A 17,348-nucleotide genomic window follows, 5' to 3' on the forward strand; every position below is an offset into this window, starting at 1 on the left:
CGGCACAACACACGTGTGTAGCGGCGGCGTCCTCCTTGTCTGCCCTGGGAGCTCTGGGCTACAAAAAAAGCCGTGTGCCAGGCCTTTGTGTTTGACCTGGGCCTTAGAAAGCTCAGGAGTAGATCAGGGTTGATACAGTTTCACAGGTTATAGAGGAAAATGGAAAAAAATAACACGGTAACACTCCTGCGCAAAGCGTGAGATCCCCTGTGTCCTGCTGCGTGCATCAAATCGCACAGAGGGTTCGGAGAGGGAAAGGTATTGGTACCAACCCGGCTACCTCCGCGTGCAACTGAAAGGCAATAGTGTCAAGCTGAAAGGCCGTATTTCACCTTCATAATACCATTTTAGGATGGAAGTGCTTCATTTTGAAAGTGTGAAGGTACATAGGGATAAAAATGGAAAAAGCTGAATTCCTCATGAAATTAAATACTGGATTCAACATCTGAAAAATATTCCAGAAGCACAGGAAAAAGCCAAAATAGGCTCTGAGGTACGGCATGGGGATTCACTAAACAGAAACAATGTTTTCCAAACACCAGGGTTAATAGTAAATTTAAATGCTTTTTAAAAATACAATAAGGTATTTATCCTCATCTTGTATTTGCCAAGCACTTCCTATTAATGTTAGGTCAGTGGGGGATCCACTTGTCAATCCGCAGCTAGGAAAGCTAGGAAAGTCTAAACATCAGAAAGGGAGTGCACTTCTGCTTATACTGGAAAAGTGAATGCTGATGCATATAATGGAAATAAATCTAAAAAAAAAAAAAAATAGGCTGAATTCCAGCAAAAACTTCCTTAGAGTAAGGTCTTACTCAGTCCCTGAAGGGGCATTATGGAAACTTTATTGCCTGATACATTTAAAATTACCCTGAATAAAAGATCTAGAAAAATCTGTGGCAGAGGTCAGTCATGCATCCTCACAGACTGGACAGGATAACTCAATAAACAAGCTCCAACTCTTATAAGTCTCTTCACTGAGCCACAGAACATAAACTGTTTAGGGATTCACTATTATTCCAATATATATGGACAGTGTGGGAGGTATGAAAGACAGTAACATAGAGCAATTATTTCAGGATTGAGACATTCCAAAGATTCTACCAGGCAGTAAGCTCCTACTCATCGAGTACAAATTCTGCTGTTCCTGCTACTACAAGAGTATCAATACAGCAGTGTCCCCAAATTCACATTATCTGAAAGGTGAACAAAGCAGTAGGAAATACTCATCTAACCCTCAACCTGTCCTTCATTAAAGTTAAGGACGGCAGAGGAGGGTCCTAGTCAAGGTAACAGACCGAGTGAGAAAATCACTTCTACCTACAGTACAGAAACTTCCTATCAATGTTCCACCAACAGTAGCTGCAACATTTCTACTTGTATGAGCCACAGCAGAAGCTGCAGCATGGACCAATCCTCCATGGCCACTCCAGTTATCGATCCTCTACAAGTATTCATGGAATTAAGCCACTAAAACAATCTTACATAATCCATCATAATTAATATGCAAAATCATAATAGATTCCCTGTTTTAATGACGTTTATCTAGGAAGGCTGTTGGGTTTGGACTTTGTTTTGGTGGTGTTTGGTTTTTTTGAGATAGTAAATATACCTTTTTTTTTTCCCCAACAAAACCAGTTTCACTGTCACCTAACAAAGAACTTATATTTTGCAAGGCTGTACCAAAAGCAAGGCTTCCAAGGATTTCAGCAAAAATAAGACTTCTTTGTGTTATGATAAGAGTTTCATAAAAGCAAATGTTAAATCAATACAGTCTATGCAACCTTAGTAAACACTGCATCAATTATATTCATTCAAATTTTTAGCACATTCCAAAAGTCACCAAGCAAGAAACTAATTCTTCCATTTACTTCTCAGTTTCTAGAGAAGGCTTGCAGTAGAAATAAATTTGCTATTACAGTGCTTTTAATACTGTAATTTTCACATATCACTAGAACTAACTTCTGTTAACAAGGAGTAGCAGCTCATTTTTGCATGCTTGCATGCATTTTAATGGAGAAATTCTGTACAAGCCAACAACTTTACAGGTCGTTCCCACCAGATGAGGAGGCACAGATTCTTGGTAGTTGCTCTAGCAAGCATCTTCTGTTCCTTTGCAAGGAATCAGAGGTTCAATACAAGCCAAGAAGGAGGACCCAGCAACCACAAAGAGGCCACAATCTGCAGAACAGAGCGTACCAGCTTTCTCCGCAGCATACAGAGATGATGACAGGGCTGGACAGAAGCGCAGTCAGTAAGTTCAGGCAGCGCTTGCTCCTCTAACACCTGAGCAGCAGTAGCTGCTATTGAAGCCAAGCTACTCAGCTACAGTGGCTTTTCTGGGCTTTCATTGCCCAATGGCCCGGATAGTATCCCTTCTCTAACATGCCATATGGAGAGATTCTTACAAAGCACAGCATAAGGGTTTGATTTAGCTACTGATAGTTATTTAGAGTGACTTGTAATAAGCTGGCCACCTGCAATGATTTAGAAGCCTGTTGCTGTGTGTGTCGTGTGTTGCCCCCCCCCATATAAAATCAGCTTCAATAAATCCCAGCTCAAGTTACACAGGACAGTTGACATCTGAGTTTAACCTCTTGTCCAATGCATATTAAAGATGCATTTCCTTTTACAGAATTTGGATAGAAAATATGTAGCCAGTTACTTCAGTGGAGTTAAGATACCATGGGCATAACTCACAGGAAATAATTCTTGACAATGCAAGTTACATTGTGCTACAGGAAGTTACATTTTTCTTTTCAAAGATATTTCATGTCACTGCTGCTTTCATTTAATTATAAAGAATATACAGAGACACATTAACATCACACAAGTATGTTTCAGTTCACACTTTTAAAAAAAAATGAATTGCCCAATTAAGTTGGAAGTGGTTTATTACTTCTTTGAATTTATTAGCCATGATAAAATGTCAAAAGCACCAGTCAAGACAGAAATAAATAACACGATCTTATGTTAGAGAAAGTTGCAAATACAGTATATTAAATTATAGCAATATGCTGCTTCACACCAACCGATGTAGACAGCACACTAGGGAGACAGTAATTTTACTCATGATCATTTAAAAGATCTATTACCAGAACAGGGGAGCTGCACACCCAGCTACAGGCATCATTCTTTCTTTCACCAATTTACTTAGTGAATTTAATCAAGGGTTTGAACTGGCAGTTTTTGAAGTTCAACATCCCCTTTGTCTAGAGGTAAGAGTGGTACAAAGCTTTTCACAATAAGCCACACAAAAAGCCAAGGCTGTCACATCTTTGTAGTCTTTGCTTTCAGGCCCATTCCTGCACCAAGTCAGTTTAAAGCCACATCTTAAGTCCTCCTTAGTAAAGATAAACTCAGGGCAGGCAACATATGCAACAATAATATCACAGTATTATGAAACTGCACTTCAGGGGCTTTGAGCAGAGCATCTCTGCAGGTTTATGGGGAGCACTGTATCAGTCAGTAAATGAAGGAAGTTACAGTCCCTTTGGGGAAAAAAATCCATACAGAAAAGCCATATTAAAAATATTTTAAGGCAAGGCCTCTACAATTGCACACCACTTCAGGCCTGAATTAAATCATGAGTATTCTATTACTTAGATGTTGCCCTAATTTCTCTTTTATGGCCTACAGCAAAGTTTTCCACTGGAAAAAAAAAATAGTGAAAACACCCCAAAATCTCTACTGAAGGCCTAGTAACATGTCACTTGCATGACATCCCTCATGGTCAGCAAAAGATCAAACACACATCCTCTTTGAGGCAGGCATTTGAAAGAAATAATCTTCTGTCAGGGAAAATGGATGTAACATATACTGTAGTGAAGTCACTCATAGCAAAACCGTAACACATATGGACAGATGCACTGTAAAATAAACAGCTTATACAATAACTAAAGTATGAAACATCCGAGACCCACTATAGTAGGTCAGATGGAGTAGAAAGCCAAAAGAAGAATCTCTGTTTTTTAGGTTTAAGTTCGCCATTGCTTTAATGTAATTGTCTGTACTTTAAAGAAATTGTACATGAAAACACATATATGATCATTCTGGCGAGGAAAAACATTCCCATGACTACTCAAGGTCAGAAAATTTTTTAATTAGCTAACTGTGTTAAAATTACACCAGTGATTAAATCTTGTTATTTACAAGATCAAGTACTACTCTGATTCTTAGCAATGGTACAGTATCTAAATTAAGATCACAGGGGTTGGATTACGTTCTGGTTGCTAAAAGCTTTCTTTATAGCCGTCTATCCAGTTCTTTGGGTTTTTAAGTCTGCAAAAAAGGAGATGAAGTCAAACATTTTTGTGCCTCAACATATTTTACATCCAAATCAATTTTTGTTATCTACTCCCATAACTCAGTAACATGTTTTAAATTTGAAGCCTGTAACAACTGTGACATAAGGATACAGAAGACAACACATTTTTGTTCACAGTACCACACTAATTACTGTACTTACTGGTAAACTTCAATTCTGTTATTATTTTTAAGTACTGTGTTTCCAAATACCTCTACATAAAGCACCAAATTATTTGTGTGGGAGCATAAAATGTCCTGACGTTTTCCATACAGTCCTTACAAACACCTCACAGATCACTGAACTTGTACTTTGAAGAATTCTACAGAAACATTGCACAGACTTTGCACCACAAGGGCTTATACATTCAAAGGCAGCTTTCTGGAGTGCAGGTCCATCCATTCACATTGGGGAAAAATGTTCACATACTCCAAAAATAAGAAAACAAAGTGAAACCTAGTGTGACTTTACACCAATAAGAACAACAATAAGGACAATTACTATAACAAACAAAATTAAAATAACAAGCATCTTCCGATTCTTCTTTTGATATTGCTCTGCCTATAGAAACAGAAAAGAAAGAGTTAATACTTAGATTTCTGCAAAGCTACAAAGTACAGACTCCTGTTTAGTATAAGTGAAGTACGTGGATGTCAGAATTGTTCTTTGGTAACTTGACATTTCATACAATGTATATTGCAAGCAACTCCCACAATAACTTGGGTCTGCACCATAGGCTTCACTGAAGGTAAGTATACACTGAAATCACATTTATCTGTGTTAAACAGCAGACCCTAGAAAGCATGCATCCTCACGTCAGTTAAGCCACCTTACTGTGACTTCTTTCCAGCAGTCTTTGAGAGGCCTCCATGCCTCCACAGGACATAGGAGCTACACAGAAGAATGAAACTTCATGTGGAAGAACACTTAGCTTATGAAGACCATGGAAACAAGATCAGGCAAGTGGGCATGTGAAAGTCTGAACAGTAAAAGTTGGTAAAATGTTTTAACTCATTTTGCTGACATAAGATTCCTGTATTATATTTGAAGGACATTAAAATTCACAACACTTCATTTTTTAATAGGTATTTTTGTTGTACCTGATTCAGCTGTGCATTTTCATTTAGTTTCAATTAGAACTGAAAGCTTTCTTTTTGATTTGGTTCTCAGTTTTGTGCTTCATTCCTTTCTTCTAATCACATTTTCTCATCCCTTTCCTCTTTTTCCCAGGGAAATTAAAAGGAGGCAATGTGGAAAAAACTCTCCAAAAGCCAAATGAAAGTCTGCTAATAGAAGCTAAACTAAACAAAACTTGCATTTAATTATTTTAAAATTAATAAGCCTTCAAAATTTTAAGGGAAAAAGATACTAATTCTTCTCCTTTATAGTCCCTGGAAAGTAATTATTTATTATAAGATCTGCTAAAGAGGAGTTTTTGACCTGAAACTATGTAACATTGAACCACTGTGATTATTTACATAATTCAGGCTTTAAGTATCAAAGCCTGACAAAATATCGCAACTGATTCCAATTTTCATGTGAAACAGGAATTGGTAACTAGTGATTCATATCACCAGGCTTCTGCAGTAAATTAATGCAATTTCTGTGAAAATGCTGTCTCAGTAGTTTGTAATAATTATGCCAATTAAAACAGAAAAGAAAATTGACATTATAGACATTAAATTGGAATAAAGCTACCAACAGTATTAGAAACAGCAAAGTATCTGTGTTTGATATTACAATTCAGACCTGTGTGTATATCTTCCATGATAGCTGACAAAATTCCTATGCTGTAGTGAGAACAGGTGTATATATATTGAATCAAAAATCCATACTCCAGTCAGCAATCCAAACAAGGGTTTGCTGACAATTCATTAACTACCACTAGACCAGAAATAGCATTGATTCCGATTCATTTATTTCCAGTTCAGTTTGTGCAAATTGCTTGCAATCACTTTAAGTCTTGTTCACCAACAGTCAATGCGATATTTTAGTGATCTCCAATGTACTTTAAGTATGACAAGAATAAACCTATAACCAATTTATTTTAGTTTTCCTCAAATGTCACCTTTTTGCTATCCATATATTAAAAGTCTACCATAATAGGAAGAAGTTGAGTGTGTAGTAATACGATGTCCATGTTTCCAAATCAGAATGTTTTACTTAAGAGGCTTTTGCTTAAATCTCTCATTCTACTTTATTTCCAGCAATGGAAGGACTGAACTGAGTTGACAAGTCAAAACTTAGCTTAAAATCAAAATAAAACAAAACAGCCAACAAAACATAACAACCACAAAACTCTGTTCTGCTGCCAATTCAGACTTTTCAGATGTTCACAGTAAAAGCACCACATTAAAAGCATAAGGTTGGACCTAACTTCTAAGAAGTGTCAGATGGTAAAAGAAAACATTAAAAATTATTCTTGCTGCTTACACTATTGAGATAATGTTTTCAAACTAAGACATATGAACTGATCAAAATCTACAGTGAGGTACCCAATAACCAGTTCTATTTCACAAGTGCTGGGCTCTCCAAATAGAGAAGGAATTGCAGATAGGTCCCACCAGGTCAGCAATATAAAGATCAAAGCACATTGCTTGGACGTCCAGAAAGTTATTTAAGAAATTAACACTAAGCATCAAGCATGACATTAACAGAAGTTATATGGAAAGTTCCTACTACAATACAGTTGAACTTTTTATACTGTACAGCAATTGTTTCTAAAAGGGATGATGTCCAGTTGAAAGATATCTGAACAACTTAATGGCTATTAAGTTATAAAAGATTATTAGATATGTAAAGCAGCTTAAGTATTCCATCAGCTTACCTTATGTAGTTGTTTTAGACCCTCTTCAGTTTTCATACACGACTGTTCGACATTGTAGTCAATTCTATCTAGAACTGTTCCCTAAAAATGGAATGAGGACCAAACTGAACCTAAATGAACTTCATAAAGCAATTATTATTATGATGAGTAACAGAGTAATTAAGACTCACAGCAAACAGCTAATGAACTATGTAAACTACAAACTTTTACAGAACTAGTTGGGACTTCATTATAGGACCTCCTTGCTCAGTGCCTAACTGGCAGCTCTGTCACCATCTCACATTGCATCCCTTAATAATCACCTTACTTCAAAAAAAGCACCTTACTTCAGGTGCTTTTGACTGACACATTTAACCTAAACTGAATCTCTGGGAGAAATAACCAACAGAACTTTGGCATTCTATGTTTGTTTTGTTGGGTTGGTTTTGTTGTTTGTGGGTTTTTAAGTCTAACATCCATAACCAGTTGAATTTCTATTTATTTTCATTAATTCATCTTCCGGCAGATTTCAAGCAGAGGAAACCTTAGCCTGAAGAGGCAAGTTAGAAAAAGCAAGCAGCACATGAAAACAGAATGTTAAAACAGGAAGAGTCTAGAAGCCTTAACACTACATGGAATCTCCCATTTCTTATTAATGCTGTGACATCAGTGTACCTGTTCTACTATCATTGCTCCCAGGTCTCTAAATATTTCATTGAGATCGGAAATTGACTGTACAATCTGACGGATTTCTCGTTCCCGCTCTTCCACCATTAATGTGTTCTGCTCCACCAATGCTAGCTGGTCATCTGTAAAACCCTGTTGAAATAAAAGATTTAGATGTTGAACTAACATTAACAGCATGAAAACACTAGAAATAATTACAAGGATTGTAAGATTTCATAACACAACAGTCCTTTTGGAATTTCCGTAATAGAGAAGTATCTACAAAAAAAGTCACTGTATTTTAAAAACAGAGTTTCAGGGTCACTAAAATAACTTGGACTGCTATTTATAGTTTGAGCAGAGAAAATGTAAATCTTGCATCCTGTCCAAACACACAAACATTTTTTAAAAATAAGATCTGCTCTAAAATAGTGTTTTTATTGGTGTACAAAACCAATACATGCAAGTGTCTAGTAGTTACAGAATATCTACTGTTTGATCAGCATTACAGCAAGTCCCATAATTCCAATGTGTAAAGACACAACAGCAATTCTGATTTGCTTATAAACTACAGACACCTTACAGGTTTTGTCTCCCAAGGCCATTCACAACTCAACACTATCCTTTCCCCATCACTCTTATTTAGAAGTAAGCAAAAAACCTCTTACACACAAGGTTAGCTGAAAAGCTGCCTTGACTTTTTCAGTAAGTTTTCAGTTAAACATTAAGCAGTTAAGAGTATTCTGCAGCACTATTAGATAGGACACAATAGAACAGATCCCACCACTGCTTAGAAATGGAGTAACAATGGAGTAACAACTGGAGTAACAATGGAGAAACAAAGTAAAACAAAGAAGTGGGTCTCGTACAGCTCTACAACATAACAGCTTAACTGTGCAGAAGCAAATCTTTACACCATTATTTGCAATAATTTGTAATAGTGAAAATCTTCAGTTACGCTTTAAAGTTCACTTTAAAGAGAGCCACCTTCCATCCAAACTCAGAATCACAGTTTTAACAGTTACTCTTGCATCTGCCCAGAAAGGTGGTATGACAAAGGACAGCACTGTATCTACAGACCTTCTAGTCCCTGTCAGTCATGTAAGGAGAATTCAGTAGTAAAACTGAGTTCCCTCACATGGCAACACTGAGACTGATAGTACAATCATCTTAACATCTCAAAGGCAATAATAATTAGGAAAATGCATCACAAGTCTGCAGAAACAGAATTTTTATGTAGCTTAGTGCTCATGGCATACTATTTTGATATTTTCATACTAAAATTAAAGGTACATTAAAAAGTTTCTTTGTATTGAATTAGCATAATATCTTAACTTACTCTATCATAAAGTGTATCATCCTCCCCATCATCCATCAGTGGGACTGAGGTGTCGAAGAAGTGCTTGGATCTTTCTTCTCTATTCTTCATGCCTGTAAAAGACAAACTATGTTTGAGCATAATATTTACGCACACGAAAATCAGAATCAGAGTAAGGTCTAAAGCACTAGATAGAAAAGCACAAGAAAGAAAATCTGGCTAATAAATGACATAAATAGCAGCATCTAAATTTTAACTGTCACACAGGCTTACTATTTAACAAAGCATAACAAATTCAACCAGACTTGCAAGACTCCCATTAAATTGGTGATTTTAAGTCATTATATTCCACAAAGTTAAAAAAATAGGTAAGTTAGAGCCTTAAAGCATGATCACTCTAGGCTATTTTCTAACATATTCTCTTAGGAACATCCCTTGTCTGAATTGTGATCTTAAGTTCCACCTGTGCCATTTATACCATGAGAGGAAGAAATATTGTATCAGTATTAAATCTGAAGATCAATTTTTTGTGGGTTTCTTCCAAGATCACAACAACCTTACTTAGCTGCAAATAGAATGGCACAGAATTTGAGTTTTAAACAGAGGATATTCCACTTCTGATCTGTTTATGGATGCAGAATTTTAATTTATCCCAGACTATTTTGAAGATTTATGTATCACACACTACAGCAGGTATCATGTCTGAAGACCAATGGCTGCTTCACCAGTGTAACAGAAGTAGCTTTGCAGACCACAATTTCAGAAGCAATGATGCATTAAAAATGTAGATGGATGAAATACACTGGTTTGTTGATATATTTAACCATGAAATTTCTCCTTTAGCAATATGAAAGAGAGGTAGAATAAAACAGTTTGAACATGGGCTGTGAACCAGAATTCCCAAATTCTAACCTCCACTCTAATATACTCCCGGTAGTCCTGTGTGCATCACTTAACCCTTCTGTCCTTCAGTTTTCCCAGCCAAGAAAATAAGCAGACCTTAATTACTGGTTTCCACAGAAGGTGCCCATGTATTACTGTATCTCTTATGCTTACGTTTGAGATAGTCAGACTGTGCATGCCTAAAGTTGGTGGATAGGTCCTGAAGGGACTGTGCTAAGGAAGACACTACATTCCTGAGAACACGTGCTTCTTGTTCTGTACAACTACGTGACCTGCTCTGCAAGACCTGGACTGCTCTCTGACATCTGTGAAATAACTGAGAAAACAATTCCATTAGTAAAAAAAAAATAAAGCAACACACACTTCAACTATCACATCACAAAAGTTCCAAATGGAAGACTAATATTTTGATTTCCAGATTTTTAAAATTAATTTCTTATTGCCCAGTGCAATGTTTAAAAAGGTATGGAAACACAGAACATAAATGAAGAAACAACTTAAAGATAACAGAGTAACACAACTACTTCTGACCAAAGACACTTGCTTCATTATAACTACTTGGATCAGAAGCCTTAGAATATATATATGTGTATTTCTCCAAGGTATCTGTAAACATGATTTGATTAAGTCTCCCAATCCTATTCCAAGTAGAAAAGCAACAGGCAAGTAAAAGAACAGGGAGGTTAAATGACTTGTTGAGAAGTTCACCAAGACAGCGAGTGCAGTACCAAGCATAGAGCCCAGGACTTCTGTCTCACTCTAATGCTGATTACAGAAGAAATGCTGTACTCAGAGGAAACCACTGCCTCATCATAATGCAATACAGATATATCAAACTGTAGGTTTAGAATCGAAAGCAGTCTATACCTGTGTGATTTCTTGGGTTGTTATTTCTATTGCCCGTTCTTCTTCACTGCTGTCATCCAGTGTCGGTCTGTTTAGATGTTTATCATGAAGACTGGCTAACTCTTTCATCTTCTGTTTAACCCTGGCAATATCATACTGAATCTGAAACAGAAAACCCAACAATGAAGAAAAAGAAGTGAATAATGTTTCAGAGGAAAAGGTTTTGACAAATGCTAGACAAAAGTAATTGAAAGAAGTCTATACAACATAAACAGTAGACCAAAGATCATTAAAAAACCACATAAAAAGCTGACTAAGAAGTAACTGAATATTCTCATATACTTCGAGTTTGCTACTTTTTAAACGTACTCTTGTTAGTCTTAGGCAAGACTACTGTCTTCAAATACGTTTCATTAAGTTGGAATAATATTTTTATCATTATATAATTATATCATAGTAAGGTTTAGCCAACCTCCAAAAGTATAAATGAAAATTCAGGTCAAACTTTCAACTCTGTCAAACATTGAATAGCCTGAACTTAACAGTAGAAGTTAAATGACATGCTTTCAAATAATAATTACAATAAATCTGTAAGGATGATTATTATCATAGTAAAAAGGAGACTGATCACCTTACTGCACAATGGGCTCTGTACACACAAACTGATGAGCCAACATGTGTTCTGAGAGTACATTTTAATAGGATTTTCTGAAAGTCAAGAATAGCTTCACACTCCAAATACTGGAAAAGGTTTTTAAATGGATGCCTCCACAATCATTCCCTCGAATTTGTCAAAATGTTTCCATAACTTGCAAAGCATCAGTACTGCATAGGCTGGAAAAATTCTCCTGCTAGAAGACAGTAACGCTTCCTGTTTTCAAATAGTAAACTGCCAATCTCCACCATTTTAGGGTCTATTTGATTGGACCCTCAATGGGTTCAAACAAAAAGTCTACTAGAAGTGCTAATTTTTGTGGCCTTCCTTCTAAGTTTCAAACTCAGACCAACATTGCTTTGCTAAGAGTTTTAGGACCTTCCTGCAGTCTCAAGTCTAAATGCTTATCTATAGCATGTCAATCCTAATGGTCCCAGTGTACTCTTCATACTGGGTTCCCCCTGATGATGCAAACCCCGTCTTCTGGAATTTCTGGCCCTACATAGTCTCCCTTTATTTCACTTACTATATATCCTTCAAGATAATGAGTCACAGCTTGCCTGATGTTTTCATCTAAACAAGGGTGTCAGTTTAGAAAACACACTTGTTTTAATCTTTCTTCTAATACTACTCCTATTGTAAAACAGAGCATTGAGAATATAGCTGACAATGCTAATAAATCCCTACGTGAGAAATCAAACTCTGTGTTGGATTTGCCACTCTACTTACTTCATCTGCTCCATCAACCCATTTGGGAGGTAAGCGTTTTGTTACTCCAATTGCTGCTTCGGGATCTAAACTTATTCCTGATACCAGTGCCATACGATCATCAGCAAGCTACAGAAGATAAGAAAATACAGCAAATTAATTTTACTCAATTAGATCCAAATGTTTGAGCAGTTAGGAAAAAGTGCATGCATGCCTTCCCATAAAGATTAACTTCAAAAACGTGTTCGCACATGATGCATCTCATAGTTTGTCCCTATATGCTAACGACCTACCTATATCCTCCCACTTCTGACAGGATCTGAAAGATGAAGGTTGCTCTTAGAATAAATTCTTAGCAGATTTTCAAGGAGAAAATACGGTATTGCAGTGAGGTACACTTTGTAGTAAACAATGATTCACAGTCAAGGGATCCCTAATCAATGGTGTAGCATGGCTTATATTGGGCCAGACAAGTCTGAAAATCTCATTTGGGAAAATCTCCAAATAAAAATGTTTATTATATCTCCAAGCAATAAAAATAGTATCCCACAGTTGTTCCCAAACAATGTTGTATTTGGGCAGACACTCACCTACTAGGCAGCTGAAGAACAAACACTCTTGCAAACTGACACACAACTAAAATTGCTAAGTTATTGATTTAACAGAAATTAAAAGGTGTTAAACAAAAATAGTCAAGGCAGTGACCAATCCACGCTTCCCTACATCAGAATGATATATGCTTGCTGCTTCAGCTATATGGTCTGAGGCAAAGAAACTTGCAGGAAATGGGTGGAATAATTCTCCAGAAAATTCCAGAGATTGTCAGAGTATAAATAAGACAATGTGCCAGCCAGCTTATATGCAGCTTTCCACAGATCCACAGGAGAGCTGGAGATAGGGAAGGAGTAAGAGAAACCCTTTATCACAATTAATAGTCATAATTTGACTAACTCAGGTGCAATAAATCAGAGGTTTAACTGGAGACCTATGCACACTGATGTGCAGCACAGTTGTAGTTGCAGCAGGGTATAATATACTTTTTGGAGACTTTTTCAGAACATAATCCAATTTGTAGAGTTGAAATATTAAAAGGTTTTAGGAAAAAACCATGTAACTAATTAAAAATATTTTTAGAGTTACAAAATGCCTGTGATAAATCTAACAGAACCTTATTTTTCAAATACATTTGGATGCAGGTTGAATAACTTCAACCTCAAGAAGCCTTAAAATATGACAACTATGAAGGAGTAAGAACATAATGTGTAAGGTGTTTGTTCTGGTTGTTTTTTTAAAGCTCTGTTTGGCGGAAACCAAAAGCTATGGTCTGATCTTGAATGTGCAGGTACAGATTTATCTGCTTTGATATCATTACCAGTAAAGTGTGCTGTTCACCTCCAATAAGAATTCTTTCATTAAGGACAGTGTTAGTGCTACTGATCTTTAAGCAGATCAGAAGACTTTTCTTGGTAGGGTTTAGAAACTTACATAAATACTCAGTGCTCTAGCACAGGTACAGAGAGCTGTTTCTACAATGGCGCAGTGCTGGATGAGTTTGTCCAGAGAAGACATGGTATCTTTGTTCTTGGAGGTTTTCAAAACTCAGTTAAACAAAGTCATGGATGACCCCATATAGATTACCAATAGTCCTGTTTTGAGCAGGAGTTTGAACAAGACAATCTCCAGAGGTTCCTTCCAAGCATGCCTGTGGTTCTCCAATCTAAGGTTGAGTATGATACACACCTGACAGTGTGCAGGGCCACAGAGCAACATGTAGCACTGGGGCCATAGATGCTTCCAGTCATCTTCCTCCTCTGAGAGGAAGGTAGGAGAATGGATGGATGGAATTGGAAGACAAATATAGATCTTGTTGCCAGTTGAACCAGGCTTTGTAATTTCAGAGATAAAATAATATTCCTTTATTGGAGATAGAAAGAAGTGGTATCATCAATGATACCACTTGAAACATACATAATTACTCCTCTGTCTGTTCTCAGGGAAAGATTTCATACAAAAACCTCACTTCCTAGTTTCTCTCAGATTTCTAATTTTCCCTTATCAGGCCTGGAAAGGTTTGTGGTTCCCCATCTGCTCCCCTTTTAAAAAACAATCCCTCTTCCTTCCTGGGCAATTCTTTCCTGAAAGCCTGTTTATTCCTAACCAATAAATTGTACAATTCATGCATAGCACAAAAAATAGTTAATAGCTTCATTGTACAAAGTTACTATATCTCATATGTATACCATAAGTCAGACTAGTTCATACATGCATCTATTAACAATGTAACATTGTATCACAAAATGCTTGTCTTCTCTATGCAGCCTTGTCCTTCTACTGTACAGGGAGACACCTCACCCTATATAATGAAATTTAATAAACTAGCAGAATAAAGGAAGGAACATTTTAGCCCAACAATGTATGCTTGATGCACCATGACAGAATAAAATGTGAAAAAAATACCTCATCCAGCTCCTGAAGTGATTTGTGGATCCCATCAGCCCATCCAGTTAGAGACAGCAAAAGATAAGAGAGACATAGGACAGATACAGGGTACGGTCAGTTAAGAAAATACTGATTTATTTAAGCATGATGGTTTACCAAGAACAAAACAAACTGGCTTTTAAAACACAACTATTCAATAAATACATCATGATATTGTACTTTTTAAGTCAGCATTTTGCTTGATGCACAAGCTTTTAGAAATATTTCAGTTGCTTGGTAAACAGAAAGAACATAAGAGATCAAGTTAAGAGCTTAGTTTGTTTTGCAGAGTAAATTTTAGAGTTACTAAAATTTCAGGTAGAAAAACTGCAGGATATATTAAAGTGTGACAGCAAGGCCAATTTGACTGCAGTATTCAACATCCACTGGTGAGTTAGAAGGTTTGAGTATGACTGGAGGATGCACATAAAAGCTTTTGTAACACATTTATTGACAAGCACCCCAGTTATCACAGGATAAAACAGACAGCAAGAGGCAAAAAGCAAAAGCAAGTGTAGCATATGTTCATTTAATGTATACACTTCAATTATGCTCTAGTTTCAGGTAACATTAATCCCACATGCATCTGAAAAAATACAAAAGGCTAGTATCTTCAACCTATCTGCACCTTCTCTATTCATCAGCCTTTGTATTGTAGAGGGTATGGGTGAGCAACATGGTATTTCGGTGAAAGATTAATAAAGCAAGCATATCAGATCTGAAACATGGGTGAAATACTTGTGGTTTAACAAAGCAGGAGGCTTCAACTAATGACCTCTTTTATCCTACACCAAGCTTTTGAAATAGAACTATACTGTAAAGAATGTTACTTTGATTATCTGAGTTCAAGGAGTGGTTGACTGTCCACATGAGAATCCATCTTCCAGCGCAGAATGCAATTCTTAGAATCATAGAATGGTTTGGGTCGGAAGGGACCTTAAAGATCATCCAGTTCCAGCCCCCTGCCATGGGCAGGGACCCCTTCCACCAGACCAGGTTGCTCAAAGCCCCATCCAACCTGGCCTTGAACACTTCCAGGGATGGGGCATCCACAGCTTCTCTGGGCAACCTTTGCCACTGCCTCACCGCCCTTGCAGTGAAGAATTTCTTCCTTACGTCTAATCTAAATCTTCCCTCTTCCAGTTTAAAGCCTTTTTTTTTTTTTGACAGAGAGCTCTCATAGTAAAGGATTTCTTCAGGAGAAGCCTGGAGAGTGAACTAAGGTAAGCCCAAGTACTATGAGCTAGAATTTGCAACACTGCCCTGCTGGCATGCAGCACCTCTGCTCTGGGGACACCACCCAAAAGAAAAGGTAATTAGCTGCAACTCTGAGTGATATGCACTTTAGAAACATGAAAGGTGAAGAGCTCACAGTAGCATCTTTACACTTCTTGCTAAAACAGTATATTTGTAGTAAGTAACTACGGAACTCTGGACTGTCCACCAGCATCAAGACTGAGCCATTGACTAACTTCTTCCGCTGCACAAGAGTGGCAATTTCCAATCACTGTTAGCTTTGATTGCATTTGAATAAGCACCCTAGAAAACAGCTTCAATTAAGATTAACAAACACTGTAAATAAACATTTTATGCAAGTGCTAAGTGTTATTGCACTCACTGTCAAATAAGAGTGTCATTTCACTGCTCAGCAGTCTGTATGCGAGTTTAAACTATCACCGATTTTCCTATGTGATATTTTAAAAAATCCAAGGATCTAAACAAGTGATATTGATTGGCAAGCATGTTAACAAGGACTAAATGCAGTACGAAATTAAACATATATAATAGACATAATTATTGACATTTCCGGTTCTGCAAATGCAATTTAATACGTAGCTTGTTAGACGCAGGTGTAATAAAGTTAACAATGAACAAAGACCATTCAACACCAACTCATCAGTTGAAATAAAATTTACAGCACAAAGTACTGCTTTTCCTAACAAAAGGGCATTAATGGAAACCAATTTAGAATGATGAGACTGCCAGCAGATATTTACTAGCGCCTATTACAAATAAATGGTAAATTCAAACAGAAAGTGTAAAAACCTCAGCAGCGCTGAGCTGCCAAGCTGTCCATCACAGTCTGACTAGCTCAAAACCTAGAAAAATCTGCATAAATTGCCCCTGAAAAAATGACTTTTTGCAGTTTCTGTAATGAGGATTTACACTACAATCTACTGGCTTCCCTCTCATAGATGATTTTCAGTATTGTTTGTATTTAAGGGAAAAAAAATAAAACATGCAATGGATATCAGAGCAAATTATGGAAAAATTCAAGCAATGGGAATAATCTACACTAGTGTATTTAACAGTGCCCACACTGAAGTGAATAGAAGAGTTCTGCTCTATGAAATAACTTGGATTTTTTTTTCTTTGGGGAAAGGAGGCAACAAAAAGTGCAATGGATGAAAAACCTCATGTCAATGCTAACATGAAGTTATTAGAACAATAGCCGTATTTATTATTCATGAAGTGAATACAGACGTGATCAGCACAAAGACAGATCTCTTCTATTCGTCTTACATGAAGTAGCAGGAAAAAGGAATCAACAAGGTGGGGAGGAAGGGGCAGGGGGGGAAAGTACAGAAGGCGGTGGGGTTTTGAGAAGAGGGCTCAGAGAAAGGGAGCTCGGGAGACCCGGGGCGGGTGAGGGGGGATCGGG

General features: G+C 37.0%; 1 protein-coding gene across 1 annotated transcript; it reads right to left on the reverse strand.

Annotated features, from left to right (window-relative positions):
- Positions 1-4,139: 4,139 nt before the first annotated feature.
- On the reverse strand, positions 4,140-12,331 carry STX16 (syntaxin 16). The gene is made up of 7 exons (XM_009695320.1): positions 12,230-12,331; positions 10,867-11,007; positions 10,153-10,315; positions 9,118-9,209; positions 7,788-7,931; positions 7,134-7,214; positions 4,140-4,867 (listed from the first exon to the last, which is right to left on the reverse strand). Exons 1-7 carry the CDS (start codon positions 12,320-12,322, stop codon positions 4,763-4,765), a joined length of 819 nt encoding a protein of 272 aa, XP_009693622.1. The 5' UTR covers positions 12,323-12,331; the 3' UTR covers positions 4,140-4,762.
- Between the last annotated feature and the right edge of the window lie 5,017 nt (positions 12,332-17,348).

The sequence above is a fragment of the Cariama cristata genome, unplaced genomic scaffold, assembly GCF_000690535.1.
Source record: "Cariama cristata isolate BGI_N322 unplaced genomic scaffold, ASM69053v1 scaffold30592, whole genome shotgun sequence".
NCBI lineage: Eukaryota > Metazoa > Chordata > Aves > Cariamiformes > Cariamidae > Cariama > Cariama cristata.

Bases quoted from the DNA above. Each gene is read 5' to 3' on its own strand.
- STX16 (XM_009695320.1), bottom strand. From the start codon at position 12,322: ATGGCACTGGTATCAGGAATAAGTTTAGATCCCGAAGCAGCAATTGGA. The intron at 10,316-10,866 runs GTATAGACTGCT...TTGTTTTCTCAG, and splicing joins CAACCCAAGAAATCACACAG to TTATTTCACAGATGTCAGAG. The intron at 7,215-7,787 runs GTACACTGATGT...TTCCATTTTTAG, and splicing joins GAGCAATGATAGTAGAACAG to GGAACAGTTCTAGATAGAAT.